Here is a 12,112-nt window from a genome sequence, read left to right as displayed (position 1 = left end):
AGAGAAAATAACTTTGCACCAGTCTTCTGCTGTCCAATCCTTGTACTTCCTGCAGAATTCCAGTCTGTCCTTGATGTTTTTCTTGGAGAGAAGTGTCTACTTTGCTGCCCTTCTTGACACCAGGCCCTTTGGAGGTAACCATTGCTAACAAGAACACAATGATTGGAAGTGCTTCTTCCCTCCTTTTATTGCAATCAGTTCTGCTCTTGCAATCTATTTAGTATGATAGTGATTTACCTGACTAGTACTTTTTATTTATTTATTTATTTATTCTTCAGTTAGTTGCCAAGGAAACATTTCTCATTTTAATTTATCATTTAAGCAGTCAGCCGACTGACCAGGAATAGATTTGTGCATCGTGGAGCATAATGGTGGAAGCTTATGAATAATACAGAAACCCTTCAGTTTGGAGAGAAATGGGGGAGTATCCGTGTCGTCCGGCTGACCAGGAATAGATCTGTGCGTTTGCTGGTCGGTCAGCTCGCTCTCCCTCTCTCTCTCTCTCCCTCTCTGTTTAGAGTCTGGCAGATAATCAAAGGCTGTCTCAGATCACACAGAGATCGATAGGATCAGTTCCTCTCCACGCGTCTGCAAACGGCTCCACTTCACCATCCCTCCTCTTTCAGGACCTCGTTTAGAGCGATTCTTCAGGCAGAAAAAGAGAAAAAAATTATTCATTCACATTCATATTGCTCCAAACCCATAGACCTACCTTACTTCCTGCTGAACATCTGCTTTTGTGAAGAAAGTTTGGGTCACTTATAACGTGCATTCGGGAACGTGCCAATTCTGTCCAAATTTGTAATGAGAAGTGCTTGTAAACAGGCTGTAAACCTAAAAAGAGAAAATAAATACAAGTAAATATTAGTATTGTAATATTAGTATTTGTAATTTTACTGTTGTATTCTAAAATAAAATTATTATTGTAATATTTTCTTAAATACTTTTATTTTACAGTTAAATATTGCAATAGTAATATTTTACAGTTAAATATTGCAATAGTAATATTTCTTATTTTTGTTTATTAAATACTTTTAAATAAAAAATATTAATATTTGTATATAACATTATGTAATATAATAATAAATATATAATAAATATTAGTAGTAGTAGTAAAAATAATAATATTATATATATTTTTAATTATTTTAAACTTTTTTAAAATTGCTTTTTATTTCACAGTAAATTATCACAATAGTAATTTCTTATTGTTTAATATTTTATTTAATAATAATAATAATAATTGTTGTTTTTCTTACATACTAAATTTTACAGTGAAATATTACAATAGTAACAATAGTAATATTTTAATATTTCTTATTTTGTATTATTTTGCTTTATCTTTATAATACTACTTCTAATAATAATAATGTTAAATAATGTATTTCACAGTGAAATATCACAATAATATTTTTTATTGTTTTTAATATTTTATTTAGTAATAATATTTAGACGAAGAATTGTTTTTTTTTTAAATACATGCTTTTTAAAATAGTAATAATTTAATATTTATTATGTTTTAAAAATCTATATAATAATTTATAATCACATTGATATATAATCATAAAGTTTTTAGCCAAACAAACAAGCACAGCAAACCTGGAGCTTTTTTTTTTTCTTTTCTTTTTTTGAAATGCATCTTAAATCACAACCGCAATTAAAAGAATAGAATCTCAGTTGGATTTGTTCCCCAGCTCTGTTCAGATGTGAAGCTCTTTGTGCTTTCAGACCTGTGTTGCAGACGGTGGTCCGAGCGTCTGCTTTTAGTGGGCACCGTTCACATTAGTGAGATTAATTCGTAATGTCGCAGTGATTAAACTCGACGAGGGGCCATGCGGCGCTGATCGTGACATTGATTGCTGCTACCTTTAAAAGTGCAGCAGCTGCAGGCATACAAACACACACACACACACGTAAACACACAGTGTCCCGGACTCACTCCGAGGACGAGCCACACACACACACACACACACACATGCATGTTTAATCAAAGGAAGGCCGCTGACGCGAAAGCTCACATCTCTCATAAACCAATACACGTAATAGATAATAGAGAACACACTTCACACCATCAGCACAAACACTGACTGTATACTGCACACTACACACTCTACACTGATGCCTGCTGAGGGCTCGTTGCTTTAATATCGCGTTCCAGTCCAGTATAAAACAGTCTTAAGGGCCGTTCACACAGAATGCGTTTTTCCATTCCAGTGCACTACTTATCTATTGTTTTTCTATGTAAACGCGCACTAGACTGATGTGTATGACCGTTGCACTCGCATCTGCATTTTTTAAGCTGCTTTGTCAAGTTAAAAAAGTTTAAACGTTTACATGCAATGCTGCTCATCAAAGTCAGTTCCAAAACAGTGGACCAATCAGACGACCGTGGAGGCGGGGCAAGCGATGCAAGCTTTTGTTTACAGTAGAAACTTGGCATGGCGACGGTTTTATTTGATGGCAGCATGGCGGAGGACGCATTCTGTGCTGCGCCTTTTTTAAAACCATCCCTGAGCACTGTCTCGTGTTTTTATATGCAAAGATGCAAGACGCATTTTTAGATGCAAGTTCTGTGCGAATGGCCCCTTAGGCTGCAAAAATAATATATATTTTTTGAAGTTATAAATAGATTATTATGTTTTACAAGAAAATACATTCTTTCTACTTAAATATTTCACGTTTAATATAATGTTACTCAACTTATTTTATATATATAACTTATTTTTAAAAATCTATCACACACACACACATATATATATATATATAAATTATAATTTATTTTATTTCAGTTAATATTTATTCTGTTTTAAGTAATAGAAATCTCTTGGTTTTAGGTAACTGTAATAACCCTCGTGTTGCTCTTGGTTTGTGAAATTTGTTAGCAGTTTTTTTTTTTTCAAAGTAAATCCTTCACCAAATTTTTCCTTGTCTTATTTTAAGTTAAAAATAAAGAGTTCAAATATCTAAAAATCCTAAAAACAAGTAGGTCCACTTTGAAAGCAACGTTGCATCAGACTTGTTTCTGACATTTCCTAAATATAAGTCAGTTTTGTCTCATTGCACCGGTAGATTTCTCACTTATTCTGTCACTTATTTTTATACTTGGAAGTAAATAAATAAATACAAATCAGTGCAGTAAGACGAAATACACTCATATTAAATATACATTCCTCTTTAAAAAAATATGTAGTGTTGCTTTTCAAGTAAATTTATTTAGTTTGAAGTATTATATTTATGCATTTTACTGGAAAGCAAGCCTATAGACATCATTTTTGCCATGCATCTCTTGATGGTTTGATCCTAATGAATCAATAAGAGGTTAAATGCAAACAGAAAATGCACACACAGATACAGTAGTGTGAATAGTCCAGGAATAGCATGCAGTGTGTAGTTCTGGTGTAATGCGTCGGCTGCATGTCGTGATGGCTGAGAGCGCCCTCTGCTGCAGGATGAGAGAATCACAGCTCTGTTTCAGTCAATCTGTGACTCACGAGTCCAGTGTTTCGGCTCTCAGAGTTCAATACGAGCCAGACGAGAGAATCAGGAGCATGCATTGGTTTAACTGGTCAGTCTGGAGGGCGTCTGTATTGATGCAGGAATCAATGGCCTCTCGAGGTTTTGCTGTTGCTGACACCTTTATATTACAGCTGTTTCCACACTCGTCACTGCTTTGACAGGAAATTGCATCTTTCACAATTATCGAGCGGGACAAAGCGACTGTTTCTATGGAAATGAGGGCAGAGTATTGCTTCTAATGACGGCTTGTCAAACGCTGCATAGGCCAGTTTCCGTTCCACATAATCACTGGGACGTTTTCAAGACAGAAAGAGCCGAGGCTGGAAGAAGACGTGAGGAGTGACGGCATGAACAAAGAGATGTTTCTGATTTCTAGACGTGATCCGTAATGAAGTGAGGAAAGGCCGGATCGATCTGCTGCATGTGTTCTCATAGACTCACGTTCATCTGCTTTAGAAACACACAGGTCTGACGCTGCATCTGTTTCAGTGCTGGTTATTCCTCTGTAATAATAATAATAATTTACATTAATATTAATAAATTGTTTGTTTGACTTTCCAGCAAATATACATATATAAATGCAGTTTATACAAATAATAAAAAATGAATAATAATAATAATTTACATTAATATTAATAAATTGTTTGTTTGACTTTCCAGCAAATATACATATATAAATGCAGTTTATACAAATAATAAAAAATGAATAATAATAATAATTTACATTAATATTAATAAATTGTTTGTTTGACTTTCCAGCAAATATACATATATAAATGCAGTTTATACAAATAATAAAAAATGAATAATAATAATAATTTACATTAATATTAATAAATTGTTTGTTTGACTTTCCAGCAAATATACATATATAAATGCAGTTTATACAAATAATAAAAAATTAATAATAATAATAATTTACATTAATATTAATAAATTGTTTGTTTGACTTTCCAGCAAATATACAAATATAAATGCAGTTTATACAAATAATAAAAAATTAATAATAATAATTTACATTAATATTCATAAATTGTTTGTTTGACTTTCCAGCAAATATACATATATAAATGCAGTTTATACAAATAATAAAAAATGAATAATAATAATAATTTACATTAATATTAATAAATAGTTTGTTTGACTTTCCAGCAAATATACAAATATAAATGCAGTTTATACAAATAATAAAAAATTATTAATAATAATAATTTACATTAATATTAATAAATTGTTTGTTTGACTTTCCAGCAAATATACAAATATAAATGTAGTTTATACAAATAATAAATAAAAAATATAAGAATTTTAATAAGAATTTTATTTGGTTGAATTTCCAGCAAATATAAATGTAGTAAGTAATTTTCCAACAAATTTAAATGTGATTCATACAGCAAAATACTTGGTATTTTCTGGTTTGATTGCTTTCTCTTTTTATTTGGATCTTGGTGGGCAGAAGACATGATGATTCATGTGTGATTCATATCAAATGAATGAATCAGTCAGACTTCAGTGCGAAAACTTCTCATAATGAAAGACTTGAGTTCAAATCTAAAGACTCAAAACAGTCAAAGTAATGTTATAAAGCAGATTCAGACTGTTGTTTTCAGATTCAGACGCTGTTGTAAATGATCTGATGTTTTTGTAGATGAACTGATCCATTAGCAGATGTTCTGGTTCAGTTTGTGTTTGATATTCAAACCATTTTATTAACCAGTGTCTTTGCTGCTGACCTTCGATTATCCAATTCAATCATACTAATAATCAGAAATGACACATTTGTGTTTTATTTGTGTTATTGCTGAATAGTGTTGAACTTTCTTCTCCTGCGTCATATTCTTCATGTGATTAGTTTAAGCGGCGCCCTCTACTGTACAGACGTGAATTTACATTTCCTTCAGCCTGAGGCGAATTCATTTCACTTTTGGTGTGAAAGGGCTTTTACATTCGTAAAAGAGGATCTTTTTTATATTTAAAACAAGCAAGCAAGCCCTGCCCAGATTTAAAAAGTAACGTGTAACATTACTTTTGCATAAAAAGTAACTAAGTACCGTAATTAGTTACTTTTTAGGGAGTAGCACAATTTTGTAATGCATTACTTTCAAAAGTAACTTTCCCCAACGCTGCGATACAGTAATGAAGTCTCGAGTTATTATTTGAAAACGGAGAGTTCCGGTCCTTGATTCTGATTGGCTGAGCCGCGTTCGAAGCTGTTGTAAATTACTCTACAAAGTAACATACACCTTTGTTTACGTTTGTGTGTTGCTCGGCAACCACTTTGTTGCAACCACAACTGTTTCTGAGGAGCTACATTGTTTGGTGGAAGAATACTGTTTTTATTAATATCATTACACTTTATTTGCTCTGTTTTATTTTGTGAAACCTTACTACGTATATGGAATAACCGTTTTATAAAAGCAATAAGCCCCGTGAAACCGTGGTTAACAGTGAATTTATAACAGCTAGCTCTGCTTCTTGTCGTGCCTAACAACTAGGGATGCCCCGATCCGCCTTTTTCACCTCCGATACCGATTCCGATGCCTAGGGTTCAGTATTCACCGATACCGATCAGATACCAGTGAAGTTTTTTTTTTTTTTCCATTTAAATAAATGTAGAATATCTCTGTGTGGAACTGATAATAATTTTTTCACAATCTACTAAATACAGACTGCTTAATTACACAGAAAAATAAACAATAAATATGAAAAAATATGTATATTCATAATATATGATCAATTAATCGCAACATGAAAATTTGATACCGGCATATCCCTAGAAGTAACACAGAATAATACGCACCATCTCAGATATGGATCGGCCCTCTCTGACCGATACCCGATCTGACGAAAAATGGCAGTATCGGAGCCGATACCCGATATGAATATCGGATCGGCGCATCCCTACTAACAACGCCTCTTAGCTGTTATAAATTCACTGTAAACCACGGCTTCTTGGGGATTATTGCTTTAATATCAGTGAGGACGGATATTGGACCGCAGATAGAATCTCCTCCTAATTTGACGCAGCTGTAATAAAAGTGCTGTAACTCAGTGTGTGTGTGTGTGTGTGTGTGTGTGTGTGTGTGTGTCTCCAGCGGCCCCCAGCACAGACGACGTGGCTCTGTACGTGGGCATCATCATCGCCGTCATCATGTGTTTGGTCATTTCCGTCATCGTGGCGCTGTTCGTCTACCGGAAGAACCAGCGAGACTTTGACTCGGACATCATGGATTCATCGGCGCTCAACGGAGGATTCCAGCCGGTCAACATCAAGACGGCACGCACAGGTACGAGACCGGGATCTTACTCGTCTTATTACTAACTAACTGCTTATTAGCATGCATATTACTAGCATATTGGCTGTTTATAAAGCACATAATAATGTCTTATTCTGCATGACCGTATTTTAGATCCCTTAATCCACCTCATTCCTAAACTTAACTATTAATAAGCAGCAAATTAGAAGTTTATTGAGGGAAATCCTTTAGTTAATAGTGAATGTGTTCCCTATACTAAAGTGTTACCAGCCTGGAACTGTCATAGTCAATGTTTTTTTTTTTTTTTTTTGCTAATTAATTTCATTGGCTAGAAATCAGCCTTTTAAGATTGTAAAGTTATCCAACTAGTCAATTAATTATTATTATTAGTAGTAGTAGTCAAATGATTATTTTTTGAAATATTTTTTGAACAGTAGTGTTCACATATTAAAAAAATATTAATTTGACAAATAATAATAATAATAATGTAAGTAGTCATCCAACTTGTCAATTAATTATTATTATTATTGTCAAATTATATTTTTTAAATTTCTAGAACTGTAGTGTTACATATTAAAAAGTAATAATTTTACTAATAATAATCTAAGTAGTCATTGAACTAGTCAATTTATTATTATTATGTATTTTTTATTTATAGAAGTTTTGTTTACATAAAAATAATAATTTTATCAATAATAATAAAAATTAAAATATAATTTTTTTATACTTTTTTCACCAAGGATGAATTAAATTGATCAAAAGTGACAGTAAAGACATTTATAATGTTACAAAAGATTTCTGTTTCAAATAAATGTTGTTCTTTTGAACTTTCTATTCATCTGTGAATCCTGAAAAATAAAATGTATCACGGTTTCCACAAAAATATTGTGCAGCACAACTGTTTTCAACAAAAATTGATAATAATCAGAAATGTTTCTTGAGCAGCAAATAAACATATTATTATGATTTCTGAAGACTGGAGTAATGATGCTGAAAAACACAGAAATAAATTACAGTTTAACAGATATTCACATAGAAAACAGCTGTTTTACATTCTAATAATATTTCATATTTTTACTGTTTTTACTATATTTTTTTTATCAAATAAATCCAGCCAAAAACATAAAAAATGGTACTGAATGAAAAATGATCTGTCACTTCCTTTATCATTCCAGTGACACATAAAGAGAAACATCATACATTCACTGACAAAAGAGGCTTGAGATTGAATGTTGGTGGTTATGTGATATTTTTAATAGCTACTAGTCAATAAATTAGACCCCAGCATGCCCACAGCAGTTAATTATTTCTGCATCTATACATTTCTGGTTGGGGTCTAGTGAACCAAAGCTACTCATCTGACCAACCCACTGGCTGCTAGTTATTGAAATCACTAGTAGTCTCAGCACGCCGTCCTCTTCTGTCAGTGAGCTGTGTTTGTGTGTCAGTGTAATGATGGAGGACGCTCGTGATCCATTAGAAAGCCGGTCACCTCGATGTCAAGGCAATCTGCACATTAAAAATGTATCACGGTTTCCACAAAAATATTGTGCAGCACAACTGTTTTCAACAACAATTGATAATAATCAGAAATGTTTCTTGAGCAGCAAATAAACATATTATTATGATTTCTGAAGACTGGAGTAATGATGCTGAAAAACACAGAAATAAATTACAGTTTAACAGATATTCACATAGAAAACAGCTGTTTTACATTCTAATAATATTTCATATTTTTACTGTTTTTACTATATTTTTTTTATCAAATAAATCCAGCCAAAAACATAAAAAATGGTACTGAATGAAAAATGATCTGTCACTTCCTTTATCATTCCAGTGACACATAAAGAGAAACATCATACATTCACTGACAAAAGAGGCTTGAGATTGAATGTTGGTGGTTATGTGATATTTTTAATAGCTACTAGTCAATAAATTAGACCCCAGCATGCCCACAGCAGTTAATTATTTCTACATCTATACATTTCTTGTTGGGGTCTAGTGAACCGAAGCTACTCATCTGACCAACCCACTGGCTGCTAGTTGAAATCACTAGTAGTCTCAGCACGCCGTCCTCTTCTGTCAGTGAGCTGTGTTTGTGTGTCAGTGTAATGATGGAGGACGCTCGTGATCCATTAGAAAGCCGGTCACCTCGATGTCAAGGCAATCTGCACGTTATCATGACGCTGTAATTAGCTGCGTCTGTCTGGCACATTGAGTGTTAATTACCCGCGAGCGAGAGCGGCGGGGAAACTGAGGAAATTAGGCTGCAGAGACTTCCAGCTGCAAAACATGTCAGCGTCGACACACACAAACTATATATTGGCCAAGAGACGAAGAGGACAGCAGCGATCCGTTATGAAAACACAATAATTACTTATATGACTTATTTTTATCCATTGAATCTATTAGAGCTTTTGGTTAATAAATTAATAATTCAACAACACATCTGTAAATTTACGGTTCTCTGATGCTGGTTAATGATCACATGACATGCAGGTAAACAAATAAAATATATCTATATCTTTTTTTATTAATTTCTTTTCATATTACTTATTTTTATTTTTTTAATGATTTAATTCATTTAAAACTCTAATACTCCAATACTTTTCTAATACTTTAAAACCCTAATTTAAAGGAAAAATCTTGCTCCAAACCTGTATGAATTTCTTGTTCCAGGGTTATAATAGTTCATTAAAACTAAAACCGTAAAAACATTTTTGTTACTTAGTCGAAGAAAAAAAAAAATAATAAAACTAAATAAAATACTTAAAAAATGTAAACTTATTTTATTTCAGTTAGTTACCAAAGCAACATTTCTCATTTCCATTTAGTATTAACCTGGTGTACTACAATAAAGAAAAAATAAACAATAATAATAATAACAATAATAATTAAATTAAAATTTAAATAAAAAATGGCAAAGCAGTCAAAATTACTGGAACTTTAACTCGCTGTACTGTAAAATTACAATAAAAAGTAAAAATTAAATAAACAATAAAATAAGAAAAACTAATTCAAAATATTTAAAACATTGGAAATAAAATACTGAAAATACTGAAATAAAAACTGTATTTAATTGATTCTATTTTAGTTAGTTGCCAAAGTATTTTTTTTTTCATTTACAGTATTAGTAACTTGATGTACTAAAATAAATAAAACTGAAATAATAATAATAGAAAGGCAAAACACAACAAAATTACTAAAACTAACTAAAATTCAAATGAAAACATAAAAATACAAAATAATAATAATTAAAAAAAAAAAACTTTAATAGAATAATCTGAAAGATTCCAAAGTAACACCATTATCTTCTGAGGAACAGAAAAGATTGTCCATATAATAAACGTGAATGGCGTCCAATGTTGTTTAGACATAAATGTTCTTAAGTAATATCTTTATGACATGAAAGTGAGTAAATGATGTCAGATTTGTGAATCATCCTCTGATTCAGAACATTAGCTTCTTTTCTTGAATGTTGTGATTGTGTTTTGATGCCATTTGGACCGTACAGAATAGTGTTAAATGGCTGTAATGAACACGAAGCGGCCCACATTCACTCTTAGCTGTTGATTTGCGTTTGCCGTTTCTCGCTCACACGGCGACGGGTTGCCATGGTTTCCACAACTCCTGCAGTCATGGAGACTCATTTGCACTGTCAGTTTAACAGTAGTGTGAAGGAGTCGCGAGGCCCCGCCCCCTCGCCGCTCGCTAGAACATTAGCTTCTTTTCTTGAATGTTGTGATTGTGTTTTGATGCCATTTGGACCGTACAGAATAGTGTTAAATGGCTGTAATGAACACGAAGCGGCCCACATTCACTCTTAGCTGTTGATTTGCGTTTGCCGTTTCTCGCTCACACGGCGACGGGTTGCCATGGTTTCCACAACTCCTGCAGTCATGGAGACTCATTTGCACTGTCAGTTTAACAGTAGTGTGAAGGAGTGGCGAGGCCCCGCCCCCTCGCCGCTCGCTCATGAATATTCATCAGGTTACCTGTGAAGGGTAAAGCAGCATCTGCTCTCCATCCGCCGCTGTCTGCCGGAATGAGAGAAGCGACTAACGAGGAAAAAGACTAATGATGACTTTGTTCGCCCCTGAATATACGGCGCTCTTCAGGGAGAAGCGCTTCATCACGCCGCAAATAAATATTAGCCACTAGATTTACCTCAGATGCATTCATGATGTTTACCGGCATATGCTAAACAAACGTGACAGGTTTGTGCAAAGAACTTTAACATTCACATCACAGCACGAAAACAGAAACCAAGCTAGCAACATGTCTCGTCACACCAGTGTTATTTTAGTATAATTTAAATGCTATTATAGTTTTTTAATTAATGTTAATACAATACATTTTTGTTATAATTTTATACAATGTTTCATATTTTATTCAGATTCATGGTTATGTGCTTTTGTGATTTTATTAGTTTTTGTTCTTTTTTTTAATTTTTTTATTACACTTTAGGTTTAATTTGTTTTTATTTCAGTTTGAGTTTTTCTTTATTTTCAGTTAGTAATTCTACTGCTTAAACATCTAAATTTATATTTTATTTTATTATTTATATTTATATTTTATTTCTGCTATATTTCAATTAACAAAAAAATTTGTTTTAATAATATTTATATACATTGTAGTATTTTGTTAGTATGAATATATAAATATTAATATAATTTTATTTTTATAGTTTCAATTTTCATTTTAATTTTATTTTTAAGTTCTAGTAATTTTATGTGCTTTTGCCATTTTATTATTATTATTTGGCTTTAATATATTAGTATTATTTTCAGTTTTTCTTTAATTAATTTATTTATTGTTTTGATGCTTTAACTTATTTCAGCTTGTTGTCAAGACAAGATTTCTAATTAATTATTCATATACTTTTATAGTATTTCACTAATATGAATATATTCATATTGATATATGACATTGACATTTATATATGACATTTTTGAGTTGTTTTTCTTTTAGTTGTAGTCATTTGGTTATGTACAAATTTTGTCTTTTATATTAGTTTTTGTTTTTTAAGTATTACTATTTGAGTTTAATTTCCAGTTTGTGCCTAAACATTAATATTTCGCTTAGCATTTCTAATTTTAAAGCTTTTCATCTAACATTTAGATTTTATTTTATTTTAGCTCTATTTCAATGAACCAAAATGTTTTAAATAGTTTTAGTGGTTACACTTTATTTTGATAGTCCACTTTTGACGTTCTACTAACTATAAGTAACTTTGCAACTACACGTCTACTAACTCTCAGAGTAGACTGTTAGGTTAGGTTTAGGGTTAGTAGAATAAGTTGACAAAGTTTGTGGACCCATCAAAATAAAGTGTTAGA

General features: G+C 32.1%; 1 protein-coding gene across 1 annotated transcript in view; it reads left to right on the top strand.

The window, feature by feature from the left end:
* unc5cb (unc-5 netrin receptor Cb) overlaps positions 1-12,112 on the top strand; it is a 199,839-nt gene that overhangs the window by 171,511 nt on the left and 16,216 nt on the right. Inside the window, exon 9 of the mRNA XM_016554070.1 lies at positions 6,612-6,803. Within this exon, the coding sequence (XP_016409556.1) occupies positions 6,612-6,803 (192 nt within the window). The remainder of the gene's footprint in view (positions 1-6,611; positions 6,804-12,112) is intronic.

This window comes from Sinocyclocheilus rhinocerous, unplaced genomic scaffold, assembly GCF_001515625.1.
Source record: "Sinocyclocheilus rhinocerous isolate Xijiao unplaced genomic scaffold, SAMN03320098_v1.1 scaffold15, whole genome shotgun sequence".
Lineage (NCBI taxonomy): Eukaryota > Metazoa > Chordata > Actinopteri > Cypriniformes > Cyprinidae > Sinocyclocheilus > Sinocyclocheilus rhinocerous.
This window is presented reverse-complemented; position numbering and strand designations above follow the sequence as displayed.